At 33.8% G+C, this 26,481-nt stretch overlaps 1 protein-coding gene across 1 annotated transcript in view; it reads right to left on the bottom strand.

Annotated features, from left to right (window-relative positions):
* LOC127978877 (trafficking protein particle complex subunit 9-like) overlaps positions 1-26,481 on the bottom strand; it is a 93,255-nt gene that overhangs the window by 12,042 nt on the left and 54,732 nt on the right. The window contains exon 4 of the mRNA XM_052583834.1: positions 9,621-9,762. Coding sequence (XP_052439794.1) covers positions 9,621-9,762 — 142 coding nt within the window. The remainder of the gene's footprint in view (positions 1-9,620; positions 9,763-26,481) is intronic.

Raw genomic sequence — 26,481 nt, 5'->3', positions numbered from 1 at the left:
AATCATCACGAGATGCTGCCAAGTTTTAAATAGCAGAGAGAAATCGAGAGCGAATGCCAACCAATGCTTACTCAACACCGAGCATCCCTCATTCTCTCACTCTCCATCAATCTCTCTCGACTCGTGAGCAGATGCCCAAAGTTTTCCCGCAGCGGAGTCCAATGACGTCACCGCTGGAAAACACTGAGGAACACTTCAATTTAACCACATCATAAATGCTGACCCCATTTACTGTCTTAATACACATTCTGGATCTCATTAAAAGCAAGAAAAAATGGCTTGAATTCAGAATCTTTCTGCAAAATAAACATTTTTATTTAGCCCATTCCCTTTTGGCTACTTACTCAAGGTTTCAAGACAAGGTTTCAGGGCGAGACTTTCTCCAAAGCTGCTTCTAAATAGCATGGATGGTTGACCGAATGTCAAAGAACTGCTAACACTGGATGTGTAAAGTAATATCAGATTCAGTCATTCCCTATGACCTTGCCATTGTGAGTGCCATCTATTGTTTGAGCTACATGAAAGCAACAATTTAAAGAAAAAAAATATGTAACGATAATTTTACGTATATTAATTTTTATTTATACAGAATTAAGATATATTACTATAACAATAATATATTTAATACACATTAATATATTTGTTTACTGTAACAAAATATCTAAAAATGTCAACAACAATAACATATTTTCATAAATGTATTGTATTGGCATCTATTATCAATTACTACTACTACTACTACTTCACATTTAAATACACAGAAATGTACAATAAATTTATGTAAGAACTCAAAAACAATTACAAACAGCCATGTTTACTATTTTTATATGTAATAATTTAACAAAGAATTATAATATAACAATAATAATATATTAATTCTGGAAGCCCATTTCCATCACAAGATAAAAAATAATTATGGAAGCCTGTTTCCATCATGGAATTCAAAATAAAAAAAATAAGAAAAGATAATTATGCCTTTATTATATCACAATTCAGACTTGAATTATTAATTTATCACACAATTAGCCTTTTGCCGGCCCCTCCCCCAGAACGGCCATTGTCCAATCACACATCATAGCAACCGTTACTATGTGAGCAGCTCTGACAAACATTGACTCCAAGCGAGATGGTGAAGCAGTGGCAGCAAGGAAGTCAACCGGAAGTTGAAGTCGGTTACGTGCTGCCATCTTGTAGCAGGACTTCACTTGCGTTAGCATTCCCATTGACTCCCATTCATTTTGGCGTCACTTTGACAGCGAATAACTTTACATCTGAGGCGTTTAAAGACTCCGTTTGTCCATTATTTATTTCTAAAGATACACGACAATGTATAAAGGGCTCCATTACCTACTATGTTACATTATGGCCCCCTAGAAACAGTTTTTGTAAAAAATAGGCTAAAATAGATTGCGTCATAACCACGCGACTCTCTGTCGCATTACCGTACAGACAGGAGGAGAAGCTCGCAGGCAATTAACTTAATATGGTGTACTGGCGTTACATTTTAAAATACTATACAAAATAATTAATCAGAATACTTACTCCTGCTCACTCACGCCAAAGAATTCCCCGCTCAAGCTCGCCGTCTCTGCAAGATTAACGATGGCAGTTTGCACGCACAACTACTAGAAGATTTACAAAAAATGCTAAAAATGGGCTTCAATTGTCTCAGTTGAGTTCCAATGGGGTCGCTGTGTCCATTTCTGTTACTGTCTATGGTGCGCCCACAGCGTTTGTAAATCGTACACTAGATACCCCGAGAGATTGTCTGGAGGAGTTGTGTTCTTTCCATTCCCAAAGCCGAAAACACAAAGTGAGCGGTGCCTACAATGGATAAAACAGTGTGGACGGCCCCACTCCCAGTTAAATGCGTCCAACATTACAGATAATTTGAAAAATGGATATCTGAATGCCTTATATTTTATTTAATGTATTTCATTTTATTATTCTGTAATGCACCTTTTAAGCGAAAGCAATTTTCTATTTGTGAATTCTGTTCATCAACAATGGAAATAAAACATTCTGATCCTGATTCTCAAAACAACAGAGAAATGTTAGTTAGCTTTGACACGCATGTAGGTTTAGCTAGCTAACATACCCTTGTATTTGAACAAAATCGCTACTCGCAATATACAATAATAGACCATAACATATGAAAGAGAATGACCAGCATGACTGGTCCACAAGGCAGTGCTGGTTGCATTCGAGGTACAGGTCATGGGGTTTCTCAGATTTCGCTTGAGACCGGTAAGCATTAGCCTCGATAGTAGTCGTGTCTCCTTCATTGCATATTTTTATATTTTGAGTGCATCCATCGACTGCATACTGTAACCCCTTTTACCTCGATCTGGAGGATATCGCAGAGGTATTGCTCCAAAAAATGTCACTGACACGCACTGGTATACCTCTTCCCGTCATGGCAATATGTCGCGCTGGTCGTGTTTGACCATTTGTTTGTCGGAGGTAGCAACAGTAACTAAGTGGGGCGGGGCTCGGCTAAAGGCTAAATCTGACTTTTTCCTCCGAATTCTGAGTTTATATTTAGCCATTCTGAAAAAGAAGATCAATCAGAGAAATAAAACTCTCCCCATAATGGGATAATAAAATAAAAAAGTCAAAAATGACTTTCTCACAATGTGGAGAAATGTTAACTCAAGAATTTTGAGTGTACATATTGGATTTTAAAGTTTTATTTTTCTCAAAATTCTGAGTTTTATATTTAAAAAAATAAAATAAAATAAAAATCTGTCTGCCTGGATGAAAATCGGTTGTGAGGAAAAAAAAAGTCTAAAAATAACTCAAAACAAAACCGATGAATAATTAATATATCCAATTGCACGTTTCTACTTTGAATCATCCTGAACACTTTGCACCACAGACTTCCTTTATAAGTGAATTAATGCACATGTTTTAAGCCGTGAGTTTAAGCTGTATTGAACCACAAACACTCCTTTAAAGCACTGGATTTGTGAAACATAAAATGTCATGAAGACAGTATCTTTCTTTTATTTGGCATTTGAATGTTTTCTTTCCTTTCGGAGTTCCGCGTCTCACTACATCCGCTCAAACCACACCAGAGATAAAAGCTTTTTTAAGACAGGTTCTTTTTCATTTAATGCTCTTCCTGTATTATTTGTGTGTTAAGTGTGTCTTAAAGCAATGGCGAACTGTGTGTTGTGGGCGTGTGTTAATGGTGTCTGAGTTTAGTAAATAAACTGTTGCTTTTTACAACATCCTGTTGAATTTACTTGGTCAAACACACACTCACACAATGTACATTTGTCCACACATAAGAAGTGTGGGTGTGAATTAGACAGGCTGCTTTACAAGTTTATCACAGGCCGCTTTACATGTTAGGAAAGCATCTTCCCACATCTTTAAGAAGCTTTAAAGATTAATGATCCAGGCAGACCAATGAGTATTCATCAGATCTGTGGTGTGGAACAGACCTCTACTCTGCCTGCATTATTCAGAGCAGACGATGGGCCATTTGTCTGGACCCACCGCCCAGAAATGTCTAGAAGGTTTTCATCTCAGGAACATTATTTCATCTCTTCAGAGGTAGTGAGCTGAAGAACTGCACCGTGCTCGAGTGGATCCTTCAAGAGCCTGTGTGTCTGAGAGTGTATGTGTGTAAACGCGATAACCGTTCCTATCAAGCCTGTACTGTATATATGATGTGTAATAGAGGGAATTCTATAGAAGGAATTTATAAAACACACCATATTTGTGCCTTAAAAAACACACCAAATTTCATTAAAGGTTTTCATAAATAACGACCACATTAACAAAACTCTACAATATTTACCCATTTTTTAGTTACTTGAAGAGTATAATGAAATACTGAATTATATTCTTCAAGGTCTATTCATGAATAGCATAACCAGATTCATGAACAAAAAGCAAAAAAAAATAATAATAATAATAACAGTAATAAGTAAAAAATATTGACGCAATAAGCATTTGTTGAAATGCAATACAAGTGGTGGTTATTTTTTTACTAACAAATAAATCCATATATTTTAATGAAATTAAATAAAAATATATATTTAATAAAAATATTAATATACTTACAAATGTTGTATTTTAGTAAATTACTATATATACACCAAATAAAAATATAATAATTATATAATAATCTTGTAATATTGCACTAACATGTTTAGTACTAAATAAAAAAAAAAAAATATATATATATATATATATAATGAATACAAATAATAATAATTATTATTATTATTTTATTTTATTAATCATTTAAAGGTATTTTTACACACACACACACACAATTTTTATGGATCATAATTATAACTCCTATAGTCTAACCTTAACCCTATATCACCTTTTTGGCATTTTTAGATATGAATAAAGACATTGCACACTCCTTTTATAAACCTGTTGTCCTCGTAGGGATGTAATGAGGTGTGTTCACATTTAGTTCACATTCTTAGAGCACCTGAACCCATCATAGAAAAACATCCACCAACGACTGAGGAATATTTCACACTTTCACAAGACTTTGCTCTTGTTCTTGGCCAGTGTCCAGTTAGCCGATTGAAACTGTTCTGGCCTCATTGTGGAAGAATGAGCTAATCATAATTTGAGATTCATGGTCATTGCTTGAATAAATAAAGTTTAGAATGAGACACAAAGAGCATCGCAGATGAAGATACTTTCAAACTGCAGCAAAGTTCAAATCATATATAAATATATATAATGCATTCTGAGCATTATTCCCACTTGTTTGGTGTTCACATCAATCCACGAGTTGTTCTTTTAGCTTAGGCTATTTCATACAAGTCAATATAAGAATTTATGCTATGTCTAGCATTCTTTTATGTTACCGAGTATAGAAAATAAATTGGTATCCAAGGTATCCACTCATGATTAACTTTTAGTCTGCTTGTTATGGTCAAAATAAATAAATAAATAAATAATACAGTCACATAACTACATGCAAAAACCTACATGAGACAGCCCATGGTCACTAGAATTTATACAGGTGTGACAATAAATGGTAAATGGTAAAAATATTGATAATGTTGAAGATACTGCCTTTTGCCTTGGTGTGACTAGGCTGAGTACATTAACTTCAAAACAGAGGTAAAAATCAAGTTTGAGCTCACAATTTTTTTAATGTAGGTAGTGTTTATTACTAAAACATCTAATAGTTAAATTAGATGTCCAGTGTCATACCTATAATTAATTGGGCTGGAAAAATAGTCGTTTTTCTCAGTTTCACACTCTAGCGAGTTAAGGTCTTTTAAAAAAGTTGTTTTTCTCAGTTTCACACTCTAGCGAGTTAAGGTCTTTTGCCTTTGTAGGGCACTATTTAAAAAAAGACTCATTTACAATACTGATTTAAAAACAGTATAATAAATAATAAAACACCATTTAATATTTTAACAAAATATCTAAACAATATTTAACTATTTAACAAAAATAATATATTATTTTAGTTAAATTTGATCATATTTATTATTTATATTGTTGTTGGTTATTATTACTATTATCATTAATCAAATATACACTGCTATAAACCAAGAAATTAAATAATTAATAAAACACACGATAAACAGTTACTTTAATGTTATTATAATATTTATTTTGCAAAAAAAAAAAAAAAAAAAAAAAGATAAAATGGCACATAAAATTAGCCATCCAACAAACGGACTTGCTAAAATGAATCAAACCCCTCACGTTTGAAAAAGATGCATTAAAAATATTTTTGTACATACTGTAGCTTCTCAAAAATGAGCTTGTTACTGGATAAAGTCGACTATTACTAAACAGCTGAGTTACTGATAAATGCAGTACATTCAGCTGGTTACTCCAGAGTGTTGACCAGAGATAAACGCTCTGTGTGTGAGCAGCCGAGCCATCCAGCAGAAATGATAGATGATCTAGATGACTGGGACAGCAGATATTATTACAGCTAATGGGTCACTTCAAGTGGTCATCGCTAAGGTGTGATTAGTCTCTCTCTCTCTCTCCATCCATCTCCATCAGTCTATCCCTCTCTCCGTTTCTCTGTCATTCTGCTGTATCACACTAAACATCAGCGTTCAGGTGGACCAGAGCAGAGCGGCTTCTTCATGAATGACCTTTGTGGCTGTATTTATTCAGCAGACGAGACCTCGCCCTTACTAATGTAACTGAGCACTCATTACTATTACAGGACAGTGTGTTTGTACAGTATGTCATGCTGTAAAATACCTAAATGGACGGACAGTGAGGTCTGATGACACAAGCACAATCTATTATTTGTCTTTTGTCTGTTTATAGTGATCATATTCCATCTGAGATAATAAGAGGTTGCTTTATTGCTTTACACTTAAAACAACACCATCATTATCGCTAGTAAAACTTTAAAGCTTTTGAGATTTATAATTATAAAAATTATTTTAATAATCCACACCTCCGTGTTTATATTTCAATACATTTTGTGCGCGAAAAAGAAGAAAAATAATGACTTTATTCAACAATTTATCAGTCTTTGTCGCGCGTTAACGAGAGTACGGCGTATGCGTGTGGTGCAGTGTTAATTTCATTGACTTGAATTAATTTGATTGACAAATTATTTTCGTCATAATTTTAGTCAACAACATTTTCATAATTTGAGATTCATGGTCATTGCTTGAATAAATAAAGTTTAGAATGAGACACAAAGAGCATCGCAGATGAAGATACTTTCAAACTGCAGCAAAGTTCAAATCATATATATATATATATAATGCATTCTGAGCATTATTCCCACTTGTTTGGTGTTCACATCAATCCACGAGTTGTTCTTTTAGCTTAGGCTATTTCATACAAGTCAATATAAGAATTTATGCTATGTCTAGCATTCTTTTATGTTACCGAGTATAGAAAATAAATTGGTATCCAAGGTATCCAAATAAATAAATAATACAGTCACATAACTACATGCAAAAACCTACATGAGACAGCCCATGGTCACTAGAATTTATACAGGTGTGACAATAAATGGTAAATGGTAAAAATATTGATAATGTTGAAGATACTGCCTTTTGCCTTGGTGTGACTAGGCTGAGTACATTAACTTCAAAACAGAGGTAAAAATCAAGTTTGAGCTCACAATTTTTTTAATGTAGGTAGTGTTTATTACTAAAACATCTAATAGTTAAATTAGATGTCCAGTGTCATACCTATAATTAATTGGGCTGGAAAAATAGTCGTTTTTCTCAGTTTCACACTCTAGCGAGTTAAGGTCTTTTAAAAAAGTTGTTTTTCTCAGTTTCACACTCTAGCGAGTTAAGGTCTTTTGCCTTTGTAGGGCACTATTTAAAAAAAGACTCATTTACAATACTGATTTAAAAACAGTATAATAAATAATAAAACACCATTTAATATTTTAACAAAATATCTAAACAATATTTAACTATTTAACAAAAATAATATATTATTTTAGTTAAATTTGATCATATTTATTATTTATATTGTTGTTGGTTATTATTACTATTATCATTAATCAAATATACACTGCTATAAACCAAGAAATTAAATAATTAATAAAACACACGATAAACAGTTACTTTAATGTTATTATAATATTTATTTTGCAAAAAAAAAAAAAAAAAAAAAAGATAAAATGGCACATAAAATTAGCCATCCAACAAACGGACTTGCTAAAATGAATCAAACCCCTCACGTTTGAAAAAGATGCATTAAAAATATTTTTGTACATACTGTAGCTTCTCAAAAATGAGCTTGTTACTGGATAAAGTCGACTATTACTAAACAGCTGAGTTACTGATAAATGCAGTACATTCAGCTGGTTACTCCAGAGTGTTGACCAGAGATAAACGCTCTGTGTGTGAGCAGCCGAGCCATCCAGCAGAAATGATAGATGATCTAGATGACTGGGACAGCAGATATTATTACAGCTAATGGGTCACTTCAAGTGGTCATCGCTAAGGTGTGATTAGTCTCTCTCTCTCTCTCCATCCATCTCCATCAGTCTATCCCTCTCTCCGTTTCTCTGTCATTCTGCTGTATCACACTAAACATCAGCGTTCAGGTGGACCAGAGCAGAGCGGCTTCTTCATGAATGACCTTTGTGGCTGTATTTATTCAGCAGACGAGACCTCGCCCTTACTAATGTAACTGAGCACTCATTACTATTACAGGACAGTGTGTTTGTACAGTATGTCATGCTGTAAAATACCTAAATGGACGGACAGTGAGGTCTGATGACACAAGCACAATCTATTATTTGTCTTTTGTCTGTTTATAGTGATCATATTCCATCTGAGATAATAAGAGGTTGCTTTATTGCTTTACACTAAAAACAACACCATCATTATCGCTAGTAAAACTTTAAAGCTTTTGAGATTTATAATTATAAAAATTATTTTAATAATCCACACCTCCGTGTTTATATTTCAATACATTTTGTGCGCGAAAAAGAAAGAAAATAATGACTTTATTCAACAATTTATCAGTCTTTGTCACGCGTGGTGCAGTGCTAATTTCATTGACTTGAATTAATTTGATTGACAAATTATTTTCGTCATAATTTTAGTCAACAACATTTTCTCACAGATGAAAACGAGACAATAACTAAATTAAAAAAAAACAGTTTTTAATGACAAAAACTAAAACTAAAATATATCTTTTCATCAACGAATAAAAACGAGACGAAAATGAGACGAGACGACTGCTTCAATTGCTTATGAACTAATGTTGATGACTTATGACAATGTCAACTATACAATATTTATATGGTAATATGTTTTAGACAGATGTAAGAATGCATATTTTATTTCCCCTTATGTGAACCTGAGCAGCATAAAACTGTACAGGTAACAGTGCATACATTACAAAATAAGAGTCACTGTGTATTTCAACCTTTTTTCCTGGTCATTATTGATATTTTGGGTACATAAACTGTATTTAAATTTCCATTTCATTAACATCTATTGTAGCTTCTATCTGGGATTCCCAGTCAAAGGATAGACAGACTAAGAGCATTATTCAAAATATCATTTAATTGATAAATTTTACTAGTATCAGATTTTTATAGTTAAAACTAAAACCATATAACTATTCTTCATTATTTGAATGTCAAATGTTAACTGTATTTAAATGTTAACTTAAATGATAAAACAAATCTCTAAAATAAAAGAAAAATCTAAAATACTATATATATATATATATATACTGTATATATATATATATATATATATATATATATATATATATATACTGTATATATATATATATATATATATATATATATATATATATAATTTAGTTAATAAGCTTTTGCTTAACCTGATAAACTAAAATAACCAAAAAATAAATAAAAATAATAGCAACATATTACAATTTAACTAAACCCTTTAGATTTTAGACTTATGGGATTGGAATCACATGAGGGTGAATAATTAATTACAGAATTTTTATTTTGGGGTGAACTATTCCTTTAATTGTAGGTGTCAGATTAAAAAATAATAATCATCTAAATTACAAAAAACCCAGGGTAACGTTATAACTGTCCTGAAAAAAATGCTACAAAGAGTTAATATGATGTGTTTAAGACATGTTGTAGGCAGAGGCTTGCCTCTTGAGTATGGAGTAAATGTTTTGTTTGATACCTGGTGGCAGGTAAAGTGTTGACTCGTGTGAAGAAAACTGAAGGTTCAACATCCACTCTGACCCGAGACTGAGCTCGCGGTAGTAGCCTTCCACCTGACCGGCTCCTCCGCTGCATTTAAAGGTCAGCACAGCCTCCAGCGTCTACAGAAAGACAGGCAGAAAGAGAGGGAAAAAACACATCACTGAAACAGACCAGAATCATGGAAGCACAGACCAATTCCTTTTCAACTGAAGAAAGCAAATCAGTGACACAAAATCATAAATCCTGAATGGCTGCCTATGATCACATGACCTTTAACAGTTCACCCAAAATAGAAAACCGTTATCGTTTACTCATATCCCACGTCATTTCAAACTCTTCACGCTGGTCTTTTTCACACCATTAAAGCGTGTAGAGGCTGTCAATCTCCAGGAGTAACATGAAAGCAGCGTAAAAGCACTGTATAAGTAATCCATCAATCTGCTGTCCTGCCCTCAATCATTTGATAGCTTTGTATGAGAGACCCAGATAAGATGTTTTGACTTCAAAAGACTTGAAGTATAGTGCAGAAGTCATATTTACTGTTCCGGTACTTTTATATCCTTTATGGAAATTGAAAGCAACTGTTCACTCGCTGCTTTAATTGTACGAAGGGAAAAAAACGGCTCTGAAATTCTTAGTTTATGTTCCACAAATGAAAGAAAGTCCAGAAACTCTCATTTTAAATTTTTTATATTTTTTCTTGCAAATCTTATTTTATATCTCAATTCTGAGTTTAAAGCTTGCATTTTTTTTCTGTCTTGGAATAAAACATATTATTGGTAATTTAGACTCTTTTTTTTTTTGCTATTCTGAATATATATCTTACAATTATTAGTTTAAAACAAATATGCAATTTTTATCACACAAAAGGTTCGAAATTGTGAGATATAAAATTCTGGCTTTTTAACACAATTCTGAGTTTACAATAAATAATAATAATAATAATAATAATAATAATAATAAGTAAGGAAAAAAACTAATTGTGATCTTTTACCTCACGTCTCTGATGTCTTTCTTGAGTTTATATCTCAATATTATGTTTTTTTCCCCGCCACAGAACAAAAAATAAAAAGGTAACAGCAATTTTAAATTCAGATATTTTTTTTCATCTCTCACAATTCCAGTGTTTTATCTTGCAAAAAAGGTCAGAAGTATGAGATATAACTTGGAATTGCAAGAAAAAAAAACTCTCTTTTTTTTATCCCATGATGATGACTACAAAAAAGATAAATATTAGCAAACAAGAATGTACAAAAGATTTAAAAAAAAATGATGAAAAAACAGAGGAAGCTCTTTGAAGAAAGATTGAATGGAGTGAACGCAGAAAGAGGAGGACAAGCTGAGTCAGTCCGGGGGCTGAGAGAAAGTGTGTGTGTGTGTGTGTGTGTGTCATCTTGGCCTTCTCTGCATCACTGCAGATTGCCAGAACTGCAGATTCTTCCAGAACAAACTTTCCCAATTTCCCCATGTCTCTAATCTCTGTAATCTACTTAGAAGGAAGAGCATCATGTAAACATTATTTAAATAGTTATAAGTGCATTTCCTGCAAAACGCAACAATGAATCCTTTTAAAATTCCATCATCACTGTCAGTCATCTTGCATCAACATACCAGACCTCACCAGAGCAAACGGTTTAAAATAGAGTGCCATCTCATCACGCAAATGGACTTCAGAAATGTAATCGGTGTGCAAAAGCCATCAAAACAGAAAACTGCTTTCATGCAGATGCACTGGCAGACTGCTCAAGGATTGGATTCTGGTCCACTTTATAACATATTCTGAGCAAGAACATCCCACTAAAACAGCTGATGTAACAATCTGATGTACACATGGATGTTTTATGTGACAAATTATGATAACAAATCATGGTAACAATGATAATATGAATAAAATGAAAAAAACATCTACTGAAAAGAATAAACAAACCAACAAAACTTTAGGCAATTGTATGGACACCAATGAATAATAAAGTATTAATTAGTTATTTAATAAATAATGAATACTTTCTATCAAAAGTGCCAGTAAAGACATTTATAATGTTATAAAAAATATAAAATTATTATGGGCCGGGACTTAAACGCATTAATTGAGATTAATTAATTACACAAAAAATAACGCGTTAACTAAGATTAATTAATAACAGGAAAAAAATTCCCGCATTTTTAATAACTTATTTTTGCACCGCGGAACGTTTCTCACTGGATGAGTTTCGGCGGACCGATTATACTGAAGCACCAACTAGCGTTCGCATATCACTGCAGCACATCGAGCCTCAAGTATCACCTCAACGCAAAACATAACAGCAAACAGCAAAACAGCAGCTAGCGTGGACTTTACACTTTATGTTGAACTATGTATTATTTTGTTGGTGCAACAGTTTATGTTGAACTCTTTATTGTTTTGGCCAAGGTTATTGAGAGTTGGACTTAGTATGTTATGGCCTCTGAAGCAACAGAGAGATGTTTTCTAATAGTCAGTGTTTCCAATGTTCTGAATGTAATTGACAGTATTGTGTTTTACTTAAAAAAACTCTTTACAGAAGGTTCCAGCACCTATAAGCTTCCTGAATTTCTGAAATGTACTATTTTTAAATTGTTTCTAAATATGCTATTGCTACACTTCATGGCAAAAATTGCACTGGTCTGCTAGACTTGGTTGAACAAAAATAAACAGTATTTTGTTGCTTAAGCTTATGTATTCAGTCATTATTCAATGGTATACTATAAATCCATGTGAAAAAAATTACTTCTCACTATTCTCAGGTCAAATATTTATCTGCGATTAAAATGCGATTAATTTCGATTAATTAATTACAAAGCCTCTAATTAATTAGATTATTTTTTTTAATCGAGTCCCGGCCCTAAAAATTATATATATATATATATATATATATATATATATATATATATATATATATATATATATATACACACACACACACACACACACACACACACATATATATATATATATATATATATATATATATATATATATATATATATATATATATATATAAAATACAAACTTTATTCAAAGAATTCTGGAAAAAAGTTCCACAAAAAAAATATTAAGCAGCACAATTGCTTTATCATTGTTAATAAGGGGAATGATTTCTATTTCTATTGTATGGACAACAATGAATAATAAAGTATTAATTAGTTATTTAATAAATAATTAATACTTTCTATTAAAAGTGACAGTAAAGACATTTATAATGTTATAAAACATATAAAATTATATTAAATTACATACACACACACACACACACACACACACACACACACATATATATATATATATATATATATATATATATATACACAATACAAACTTTATTCAAAGACAAAGCACAATTGCTTTATCATTGTTTATAAGGGGAATGATTTCTTGAGCATCAAATGATTTTATATTTTTAAATAGAAAACAGCTATTTAAAATTGTAATGATATTTCAGAATATTTCAGAAAGTTTTTACTGTATTTTTGATCAAATTAATTTAGCTACGGTGAGCTTTTTTTTCAGATCTGAAACTAAATGAAATGAAATGGAAAAAAAAAAATACCCAAACTTTTTAATGGTAGTGTATAGAGAATAATTAAGATAAAAAATATATAACATTTAAATAACAAATGATAACAAATAGCAACATAAAAGTTAAAAAGAGAACAAATAAATTATAATATTAACAAATTAGCTAACGAAAACTAATGAATAAACAAACATGCTAACAAAATAAAATAGAATATAGATAATAAAGGAACAAATAAATATGAATGACCGAAAAGTACTGGACAAACATATTTAAAAATAGGCAAGTAAATGTATATACAAACAAACAATTAAGAGAATTGTGTAAGAGAAAGACAAATTACTGTTGCACCGTGTAGACAAAAAAATTATAATAATTAAATAATTAATAGACGAACATAATCAGAAAAATAACAAAATTAAAGCAGAATATAAAGATATATTCATATTCATAACATAAAGATATATTTATTTGATCTACCACTCAAAACAAAAGACTTGTTTCCTAGCTGATCAATGAAATCCTTTGCAAAGACTCTCGCAAAAGGAATCTCCTCATTTTTGTGTAAAAGTATCCATTTACAGGGGTTATTATCACAGAATCAAGTCCATACATATGAAATGTGAAACTGGAATATCGCAATCTCAGGGCGAGGAAGATCTGTTTTTCAGCAAGAGATTTTCTTAAATGAGGGGCTGACAGCATCACTTCTGAGTTTGAGGAGGCAATAAAACTACAGAACGAGGAAGAACAGAAGACAAAGATAGAAAGAAAGAGATCTAAAGGGAAGACAGATCTCACTGGCCTCATTATTCTGATGGCCTCCCGTGCCCTGCACAGACCTCACAGAAAGAGAGTGTGTGCTGCTTTCTAGAAAGAGAAGATGACAAACGAGAGTGTGTGTGTATTTGGGTTTGTAGGGTTTTCCTGCAGGGCCCACTGGAGTGATCCACATTCACCCTCCTGTTGTGTGAAACCTCACCCCGTTCAATCGCTACGCTCTACTGAGTGTGTTTGCTGAGAGCTGCTGGCCTCCGGAGAGAAGCTATTTCAATCACACAGAGAGCTAAAAATAGAACAAACCATAAAGTGTGTGTGTGAGAGAGACAGAGAGAGAGAGAGAGAGAGAGAGAGAGAGAGAGAGAGACAGAGGTGCTGACACACAGTGAATTTAATAGCCTGCGGCCTGATCACCCAAGAGCATCTGACGCTGAATGAACTAATCAAGAAATAATTAATGAACTAATTAATTGATTAATTATTTTACAAATAATTCAAATGTATAAATTAATGAACAAACAAACTAATGAAAGAGCCATCAAATAAACAAATGAATGCACAACTGCAAAAAAGAAATGAACTAATGAACAAATACATGAACAGCTAACAACTGATCAAACAATATAACTAAAAAAATTTTAATAAAATGATTATAATTAATGTACAAATTACCAAACCAATGCATTTACAAATAAATAAAGGAACTAATGAACAAATGAACAACAGAGTTTAAAACAATTAGCAAATAAAGACAATAAATGAATAATGTACAAACAAACTTACTAACGAATGTATGAACGAACAAATGAAAAAAATCACTAGAGCCAATAAATCAAATAATGAATAATAAATGAATTAATTATAATAAATGAATTATAAAAACATGTAAAAATGTCAAAATATTTGATTCAAATTAATGAATATACCAATAAATTAACTAATGAATAAATTAATGCACAAAAGAAAAATGTATGAAAAAAGGAAAAAAATATAATTTATTAACAAACTATTCTATAATATAAATTAATAAACAAACAAAATGTCATGATTAAAAATGTTAAAGATGACAATATAAACAAGTAGATGCATGTATGAACAAACAAATAAATTATATAAGTGATTTAAACTCAATATATATATTCTTTACATATTTATTTTGTTTTTATGTTTAAGCTTATATATCTTTATATTCATAACAGTTTGAACAGTCTTGAACAGTAAACGTGGGGAGGGGGGGGGGCTTGAGAAGGGGTTAAAGAAAAAGTTAACAAATATCTGAATGAATGAACAAATTAAAAAAAATAAAACAACTGAATAAACTAACAAATAGGCAAAGGAATCAACAATCAAAAAGTGAATGAATGAAATAATGAATGAAAAACAGATAAGAGGCAGCAACACAAGGGACAATCATGAACAAGCAAATGAATGAACTAACCAACATAAATGTGAATGACTGAAATAAGATGCAGGCAGACTAAATGAAACTCTAGGATGTACTGAAACTAAATCTAGAGTGAAACGAGATCTTCAGGTTTAATAAAACACAGAGCGAGGTACTTCGGGCTGAAATGGATGAATGTTGAAGAGCTCCAGCGGGAGCTTGAAGGTGATCACTGCAGAATCACCTCAGACTGTCAAAAGCTTTCAAATGGCCCTAATATCACTGCTGCACCGCTGCAATATTAATCGCAGAAATATTCTGCTCATGCAAACGCAGACGTTCGTTTAACCCTTCTGAACACTTCGTTTAGCCCGCTGCCCCTCAGTCAAGTCCTAACGGTTATTAAGACCCCAGAGTTCTACAGCTTACAAGAGGAGGATGTGAAATCTAATACACTTCATAAAGATCTCTGACATTTTCATTTACATCCTCCTTACAGACCATTACGAGAGAGAGAGAGAGAGAGAGAGAGAGAGAGAGAGAGAGAGATACAGAGATGCTTTTGCAATATTGAACTCCAATATTCATGCTAATAAAGCAGCACTAAATTGAAACTAAACTAAATTGAGATAAAACATAAAGTTAAAGAGTTAAAAGACTAGATACAGCGAGCAAAGAATGGGGTAGAGAAGAAGGCCAGGCCATTTTTATTTGATGTCACTAATTTCATATATATTTATAATGAATGAACAAATTCATGGATAGACAAATTAAAGAAATAACAACCCAATTAATAAATTACGACAAAAATTATTTAAACTGCAAAATAATTAATTTACCAATGAACAAACAAACAAAATGAAAGAACAAATGAAGAAAATTCAAACAATGATGTAATTTTCATATTCTGAAAATTTAAATACTCTAAAAATGCCTTTAAACAAACTCCTGTCACTACATCTAAATCAAATAATGGATGTAGTATGGACTGATCTTGAGATGAATCTGATTTTCAGAGGCATTAATATGCAACATACAGGGAAAACACAACAGGAGGTGCTTAAATAACAGTAAAACCTGTGTCACAGTCTCAATGTCAGCCTAAAATGCCGTTTACTCTTCATCTCTAGTTAAACTGTTCTGAAGAGAAAGACAGAATATTATGGATACAGTGTGTGTGAAAGACCGAAGATAAGTGAATTTTTATATTTCCTATTTCTCAGATAGCCTGAATAGACGTAAGTGTGTGTGGTCAGATCCTGATAACAGCAGGTTATCGGATGTGTTTATCAACACTGGTCTCTAGTGACCTTTATGTTGTAAAAGCAGGTCCCTATGGCATCAGATTTCCCAGATACACACACAAACACAGATACATGCAGGTTTACTGGAAGAAATTCAGTGTCAATTGAAGCTGCTGATTTCTAATTAGTGGTCGACCGATATATCGCCAAGGCCGTTATATTTGGCATTTTTTAAATATCGGCAATGGCCGATATGTTTTACTGCTTGGCTGATGTGTTCAAGGTTTTTTATTTGGCAGCACTGATAACGACAAGGCCTAAGCACACATCACTCCCTCTTGTTTACTGTCGTTGTTAACAGTTATGTAATATGGATAGAAATCTGTCTAATAATCAGATAGGTTAAACAAAGGAATTAAAGTATACAAAAAAGTATACAAAAAAGATTGTTTTTATATATTATGAGTAATAAAAAGGCAAACATTATAATACTTTCTGATTTGCCGTCAGCATTAAGCAAATACACACTTATATAATTTATACAAATCTTTGAATTACTAATAAAGACTTATTTTCAGAAACCTTGTAAACTTAGTCGAATCCAGCTTTGAGATCTTGTGAAGTGTGCATTTTTATCCAACATGATCATGTGTTCTCTGTGTGACGGTCCGTGTGAATTGAATGCTTTAAATTTTCAACTCCTAATTTCAAATTATTCTGCGGTTTATGCATTTTCCCACTGTCATATTCATGTCCTTTACTCTGTGTGCTGTGTGTAAAATGAGTGTTAATTGAAAAATATTATTCCCAGTGCACACAAACTTCCCAGAATACTTGGTTAAAGTGTTTACTTCCTTTTTAATTATATTTTTATTAAATATTTATTTGTGAAAAATACTTTGTCACCTACAGTATAAGTATGTTTATTTTAAACGTTAATTTTTTTAATCAATTGTAAAATGATTTCAAATTTCTGAAATATTATTTATTTTTTTTTATTAATATTTTGGCTTTATATCGGCTATCGGCCCTCCGCTTTCCTAAATATTGACATCGGCTGTCAAAAAACCAATATCGCTCAACTACTATTTCTAATGTCAGTGACCAGTGACCAATGTGGATGTGTCCAGCATACTATAAACACATTTTCAGCATCATTACTCTGGTATTGACGTCACATGATCCTTCAGTAAGCTGACCCAGTAGTGCACAACACAAAGAAATTTCCACTTGAACTCGACACAACACATTGCACAGGACTAATTTCATTGTGTTTGGCTTGTTTCCATCTTGTTGTGCTGATTTCACTGCGTTACGGCTTGTTTTCATTGTGTTGTGCTAATTGTGTTGTGTTGTGGTTTGTTTTCCGTTGTGTTGCGGCTTATTTCTGTTTTGTTGCGCTAATTCCATTGTGTTGTGGTTTGTTTTTGTTGTGTTGCATTCATTTTGTTGCGTTGTGGATTATTTCCATTGTGTTCTGACCTGTTTCAATTGTGTTTTTTCCTGTTTTTACATTGTATGTGTGCTGATTTCAAAGTGCTGTGGAACTTTCATTGTTTTGTGCACTACTGGTCCAACATACTTCAGAGATCATATGCTTATTTGCTGCTTATTCTGGCTTTTGATGATTAGAAAGTAAAATAAAAAGCAGCATTTATTTGAAATAGAAATCTTTAGTAGCATTATAAAAGTATTTACAGTTTCTTTTGATCATTGATATATCCTCTCCGTATAAAAAGCATTATTTGAAAGAACAAAATTTGTAACCCTTGCCAACACAATATAAAATTCTAGATAAAACCCATTACTGTAAGTCTAAATCAGAAATGTCTGCTACAAACTACCAATACAATTCAGTGGTGTGTGTTAGCATTAGAGTTAGCAGTTTCAAATAAGGGTTTCAAATGTTAACCGTAACAATGAGAAATAATAATAGTGATGAGGCAAACCAAGCACATTCAAACCTGTCTCAGTGACAGTCTGCTGTCCTACACACATTCTGACACACTGACAGCCAAGAAACCAGCTGTTCATGTACAACACACACACACTGGCATCCATGTAAAACACAAACAAGCCAGACTGAGCCATCCGTCAAATCACACACACACATGAGTGACTGTGTGTGTGTGTAAGCATATGGAAATCTGTTCGGTCTGGTTGGCCAGATTACACACATGGACTGAGACACACACGGCATAAAAATACACTCAAAGCCACAATCAGCTGAGATATCTATATATATCCATCACTGTATACACTACTATTCAAACATTTGGGCTCAATTTTTTTTTATTGTTTCCTTCTGACATATCTACTTTTATTTACAAGTTTTACAAAGAATCCGCTCATAACCATCATTTATTGTGAATCGGGCTACACTGCTCCTGATGTATGTTTTCTATTGGGTGCAATAATCAATCATCTTTTTGTCTTATTAAATCCAATTCAGAGCTCCGCCACACTTACACAGACACTCAAAACACAAACAAATGCATACACACATACACAAAAATGCAGTAAAACACACTCACACAGTGTGATCTACAAGTCGAAACTAGAGACATAGACAGTATGTAGTAATTTCAACTATTTAGTTGTCTATGGCATGTCTTCATTCAGACAGATAGATAACCGTGTGTGTTGCGTTTCTTGAGGGCCGATGCCAGCCATAGTAAACTATGAAAATTCCACAATCACCAGTTGCTAAGATACAGTTGTGTGCTTTGTACCACTGTAGGCACATAAAGCTGAAACAAACAAATAAATACACACAAATACACAACTGTTTGTGCACTCTCTAACACATAAAACCCCACAAAACCAGCCCTAAATAGAACCATGTACACACACACACTGCAACACTGCACAGTGTTTGTAACATTTCCATGGAGATGGCGTGCTCAGAGTCTCAGTGAAGTTTCGCTGTTTATTTTCAGACCCGCCACTTTTTTTTTGTCTAAAATGGCCTTCCGTCTTTTGATTGGCTTAAACAGAAATGCGAGTAGGCATATGCCTTTTTTTTAGCAATTCATTATTTTTGTCCCCTTGAGGTTCATTTAGGTTAGTCAGGTTTCTGTTCCAAAGAAAAAGTTAAAATACCACCTAGTGTTGCTTTCGCCAACGAAAATTATGACTAAATATCGTCGTCAACGAACCTTTATCACATGGCAAAAACGAGACAAGACGTAAAGTAAATGCTGGTCATGTAACGATGATTATAATTAAATGTATAATGCAATATTGCTGACGAAATAAAACGAGGCTAAATGTGGTATACAAAATAAAAACTAAGCTAAAATGTCTCTTCATTTTCGTTGACCAAAATGAGACGAAACTAGATGTTATAACGTTATTTTGTCTCGTTTAGTCGCGTTATTATAATTTTGCTGTATTTTTGTTTCCTGTGTCTCACTTCAAGGGCTGCATCAGGTCGCACTGCACAAACGTCACTTTAAGCCCCACTCATGGCATTATTTAGAAGACCACAACAAACAAGGATAGGCAGGATTTATACTTTCGCCTGGCTCCGCTTCGCAAGCGCACTTTCCCAAACGGACGAGGCTTTTATACTTGTCACAATCGCCATTGTACTATTCTGTGAAATGACAGAGGAGCGATGAGGAGTAACTGTTCTCTTTAAACTTCGGGAAACACCGGTGAGAAGAAGTAATTTGCCAGTGCAAATTTTGTGATTTCTTATTCAGAACCAGATTTGTTTTTTTAAAAGAACCAGGGCCCGTATTCATAAAGAATCTTAATGCAAAAAGTAGCTCCTAGTGACAAAATTCTAAGAAAATTCTTAGAAATGTGGGTGTTTACTCTTAAAATTAAAGAAAAAATCCTAGTAAAGAAAAAAGTAATTAAGAAAGCATCTTAACCCTTAAAAGAGGTCTTAAGGTCAAACTTGTTAGGAGCACAGACGAGGACTTTTAAGAGGCTTAAGAGTTTCTTTAGCAGAGGAGAAAATGGCAGAGAGATGAAGAGGCAGAAGAAATGTGTTGCAGACAATGGATGACAGTGAGTTAATAAGACGCTATAGATTATATAATAATTTATAATTTAATATATAAATTAAAGTAATCACTACATTATGATATTTGGCAACTGAGAAAATGCAACAATGCAATAGTGATGATTTGGGTCTGTCACAACCTTCTGTAAGCAGAGTGATCACACAAACAATTACAGCACTTTCAGAACATCTTATTGTGTCGCAGTTCATTTCATTTCCACTAGACATTCCCACCTTGCAGGCTCAAACAACTGAATTTATGAATATAGCAGGCTTTTAGGTGCACACAAGCAGGGGGAATGAACCGTTAATAGTTTGTCCTATACACTCCCATGTCTGCTTCTTGTCCCTTGCTGTGACACCCGGCCCAAATTTTCCTTTAAGAATTGCCTTGTGTTCATCCACTAACTGGGCTAACAGTAAACACTGTTCCTCTGTCCAGTTTTTCAGTTTTTTTTTTTCTTGGTTTTGATTCCATGTTTGATACATTAAAACCAACATTCAAACCGCCACTTAAATAGGACAGCAATCACTGTAAATGGAAAGAGTGGAACAAGCATGGTAAATAAAAAAAAGGATTTATATACACACATATAATGTTTGTGTGTGTGAGAGAACGGTCAAATAGGATATATTACTAATGTAAATTCAAAGTGAGAATTAGAATAGACCCTATACTTAATATCACTCTTTTCCTTCTTGTACAACCAGCCAATCACAGTCTTCAAAAGATTGTGTCATGCATAGCAACGGGGTCAACCCCACCTCCTCACTAAGATGAAAGTTTTTGTCTTTTCCTTACTCAGAGTTGCTCTCAGATCGGTCCCGAATCGCTCTTAAGCTAAGACTCCTACGTAAAAGTTTTTAAGCTAAATTAAGAGTTTTCTGAGAGGATTCTTAGAATCTTTATAAATACGGGCCCAGAACCGTAAGCAATTTCTAAGTTTTGGTTCCGAAAATGGTTCTGGTGCGACACGTGACCAAGCGCCTTAATTGTTCTGATGATTCGGCGTTTCCCATACAGGATGTCACAAACCAAATAAAAGAAACGCTACCCTGCCTCTTTAATTACTGAGAACATTGTTTCCAATGATGCGCATTCCACAGATTCGCCGCGCCGCATCGTGTCTTTATCTGCAGAACACGTTTCGCACTATTGTATGCACACTCGTGCCTTTGATAACTGTGCACGTCGTTTTGTCTGACTGTACATGTACCGGCAGCTCGCAGCACCAGAAGCCATTAAATTTCATTATATTTGTCCCATATTGTCATTAATATACATACTGACTTCAACTTAGACCACTAAATAGACTGCTATTGTAATGTAAGTATGAGGGTTATATTATTTAGTGTATAGGTCATTTTAAGAGTGATAAAGTGCTAAATATTTATTTTCATGAATATTAAATGTTTAAAAATGTGGAAACCACTCATTGTATCAAACCATCTCCTGACTGCATTATTATTTGAAAAAAAAGGGGGCTTTATGTAGTGTGTGTATACATGGTTATAAGTATTACAGTTTAGATTTCATTAATTAAGGGAAATGAACAAGTGTCTTAGCCCTCAAGGGACTATTTGGCCATGTACAAATATAAAACAATCTTTAACTACTGGCTGTATTTCGCATTAAACACAAGTCAACTGTAAGCAAATAGTGTATAATTAATACGTAAAAATGAATTCTTATTTTATTTTATACAATACTTCAAATTAGAAGCTTTGGACAAACTATGCAAGGTTTCCGTCAAAAAGCACCTGATGGAGTTTGAACTTTACATTAAACTGCTTCTTTTTCACTCAAATGCTGGCATAGATGTGCATGTTCGGCTAGAATCGTCCCTGAAGTCTGCATGTTCGGAAGCAGAGTTATGTGGAAAGTTACAAAAAATGGCGTGCACTCAAAGCGAACTTCCGGCAACATCGCAATGACAGGTATCTCAACAAATTAGAATACTTCACAAGACCAATAAAAAAATTGTTGGCCTTCTGGAAAGTATGTTAATTTACTATACATGTACTCAATACTTGGTAGGGGCTCCTTTTGCTTTAATTACTGCCTCAATTCGGCATGGCATGGAGGTTATCAGTTTGTGTGGTATGGAAGCCCAGGTTTCTTTAACAGTGGCCTTCTGCTCATCTGTATTTTTTGGTCTCTTGTTTCTCATTTTCCTCTTGACAATAGCCCATAGATTCTCTGTGGGGTTCAGGTCTGGTGAGTTTGCTGGCCAGTCGAGCACACCAACACCATGGTAATTTAACCATGGTAATTTTTGGTGCTTTTGGCAGTGTGGGCAGGTGCCAAATCCTGCTGGAAAATGAAATAAACATCTTCAAAAAGCTGGTCTGCAGAAGGAAGCATGAAGTGCTCCAAAATGTATTGGTAAATGGGTGCAGTGATTCAAAATCTTCTCCACCCTTCCTCCAGACTCTAGGACCTTGATTTCCAAATAAAATACAAAACTTGTTCTTATCTGAAAAAGAGGACTTTGGACCGCTGGGCAACAGTCCAGTTCTTCTTCTCCTTAGGCCAAGTAAGATGCCTCAGGATTGGCTTAACAAGAGGAATACGACAACTGTAGCCAAATTCCTTGACACGTCTGTATGCCTTGACCCCAGCCTCAGTCAATTCCTTGTGAAGTTCACTCAAACAAATTATTGAATCGATATTGCTTGACAATCCTCATAAGGCTGCAGTTCTCTCAGCTGGTTGTGTATCTTTTTCTTCACACTTTTTCCTTCCACTCAACTTTCTGTTAACATGCTTGGATACAGCACTCTGTGAACAGCCAGCTTATTTGGCAATGAATGTTTGTTGCTTACCCTCCTTGTGAAGGGTGTCAATGATTGTCTTCTGGACAACTGTCAGATCTCCAGTCTTCCCCATGATGTGTAGCCTAGTGAACCAAACTGAGAGACCATTTTGAAGGCTCAGGAAACCTTTGCAGGTGTTTTGTTTTGATTAGCTGATTGGCATGTCATCATATTCTAATTTGTTGAGATAGCAAATTGGTGGGTTTTTGTTAAATGTGAGCCAAGATCAAAGAACCAAAGACTTAAAATACTTCAGTCTGTGTGCATTGAATTTATTTAATACACGAGTTTCACTATTTGAGTTGAATTACTGAAATAAATGAACTTCTCTGCAACATTCTAATTTATTGAGATGCACCTGTATGTTTTCATAGTACACAAACTCTATTATTCAAAAATCTAAATTAAAATTAAATTTAAATTTAAAATTTAAATTAAATTTATGCATTCAGGAGACGCTTTTATCCAAAGCGACTTACAGTGCATTCAGGCTATCAATTTTAACATATCATGTGTTCCCGGGGAATCAAACCCCCAACCTTGCTCTACCAGTTGAGCTACAGGAACACTAAAAGACTACACAATTGGAGACCTAATGAACTGACCAATTGGATGTTTTTTTTTTTTTTTACAGCTGAAATTGATGTGTATACTAAGTGGTCTTTTGTAAAGGAAAGCATCACTAGTATTAATGCTGATAATATTTTATTTTAGTTTTATTGCCATTAAAAATATATATATTCATAGTACATCACTCATGTAATCATACTACTTTATCATTGGTGAGCATAAGAGACTTCATAAAATAATTATTACCAACCCCAAACTTTTTATATTAATATAATTTTAATAGTAATAGTAGATTGTAAAATGTAATTGTATTTACATTTTTAAAGATATATCAGCTATATATATTATTATTTTCCTTTGAGAGATTACATATTTATTACGATAAACATAGACTGATCACATAGACTGATAAATCATGTACAAAAAGACCAGACCAGAGATAAGAATGTTAACAGGGTAAGTTTTGATTTCATATTCAATTTTAAATTTAAATTCCTTATTTTCATCTCATTTCATTTGTAAAGGTCATATCTTTATAAGTATCTGTCCTGCAATGATGATCTTTAGAAGTTGCATTCATGCTCACACATGCGTAACTGCTAAATAAACGTGCATTTACTTCTCACTGGTTTGTAAACCTTCTTCATTTTTCAATTCAGTCCACTTAAGGTTTTGATTTCTAAGGGTTTTGGAGTCAAAGCGCATACACAAAGAACTCTCACCAAATGCATACTTTTTGCACTATTGAGAGAAGGTTGAAGCATAGTGCATCTTCTTTTGCGCGCCCGTGTGTGTGTGCATGAGAGTTTCCCTGCGGTTGGCTGCTGAAAGTGCTTACACAGTAGTCAGAGCTACAGAATAACTGCCATACATCATCTCACAGATGAGCTGCCAGACACACACACACTCGGGCACGACTCCAGCTGCTGATACGGATCTTCCTTCTCTCGCTGGGTTTAGTCTCTCCAGTCTCCACTAAGCGATCACACCACATGCCTCTTCACAGTATTTAACTGCCCCTTGAGCCTCCTGATGCCCCAGCTGCCCCTCAGACCCACACAGTGAGAGTGAATCACCTCAAACTGGACCCAATAAGTATGAGAGGTGCAGGATAAGAGGAAAATAGGTGGGAGAGTGGACTTCTTTTTTTTACTTTAAAGGCTTATTTTACAGGGAAACAAATATTTCTTGATTTTTTGATGTACTGTATGCTGGTATCCATAAGTTTGCGGTCAGTAATTTTTTTATTCAGAAATGAAATATCAAATTGATCTTTATAAGAGACAGAAGTGAGGATAAAGAAATTTATAATGTCAAAAAAAAGTCTTACATAGAAACATTTACTATTTTTGATCAACTGAATGTGTGGCTAAATAAAATTATTTTCTTACAAAAAAAAAATCAATATTACTGACCATTAAACTTTTAGTGCAAACCATTCTGAATTAACACACTACATCTGTGCATAGATATGAACATCTTTATACTGCTTTATGGGTTGATTTAATCAACCTAAAGCCACAACAAAGGCAGATGCTAAAGTATAAAAAAAAAAAAAAAAAACATTAGCTGTGCAAAACTATGTGTGTGAAGATGGATAGCCAAAGCAGCATGTCAGACTTCATAAATCCTTATGATCATTTACTTTTAACTTTCCTGCTCATCTTCAATAAAGCAGCTCTGGATATCAGCCGCTGATGGGAAAAAGAGTGCTTTTCGTTTCCTTTACATGCACAAAACAAGTAAACAAACTAATCATGAGGCTAGATGATGAAATATACTATGCGTGTGTGTGCTTGTATGACTGCAAACTCACAAACGCAGCGCAGCGGAGCGTGTCGAAACCAAACAGCTTAATTTAAGAGTTTGTGCCCGGCAGGACCTGTCATGAGCACATTCTGCTGTGGCATACGCATTCACGCACACAGGACCCATCAGGGGTCACATGTGATGATCCGTTTCCATACCGGCAGAAAATGAGTCATTAATCTACTGGAATGAACTCACATCAGAGCTCGTATTGATTTGCGCTCCCTCCAGCACCATTTGAGGAATTATTAAAATGCTTTTTCACCGTCTGGCCGAAGAAACAATGACGAAATTGCTTGTGCAGTTTTAAAAATTTCCTGAGGACAAAACATTGGGAAAATACAGACGGAGGAAAACAGAGACTGAAAAAAGAGACTGAAAAGGGAGAGAGTAAGATTCTAAATACAGCTTGGAAATGGGCTACAATTCATTTCATGTTTAACATGATTCACAAACATGCAGTGAGCAGTGAATGTGAAGAAGTTTGTGAATGACAAACATTCCAGCTGTACCCAAATCCACTGAATCACTGCTGTTTGTTTTTAAAGAAACAGCCCTTGGCGTGCAGAGTGCATTCTTTGCATCTCTTGCGATGCTTTTACAGCAGACGGATGCATGTGGCATTCTGTAAAGCCTGTGCCTCGATATGGAAACTAAAGGGATACAACCATGAGTAAAAAAGGTGA

The sequence above is a fragment of the Carassius gibelio genome, chromosome B19 (assembly GCF_023724105.1).
Source record: "Carassius gibelio isolate Cgi1373 ecotype wild population from Czech Republic chromosome B19, carGib1.2-hapl.c, whole genome shotgun sequence".
Taxonomy (NCBI): Eukaryota; Metazoa; Chordata; class Actinopteri; order Cypriniformes; family Cyprinidae; genus Carassius; species Carassius gibelio.
Note: the sequence above shows the minus strand (reverse complement) of the source record. Positions and strands in the feature narration are given on the sequence as shown.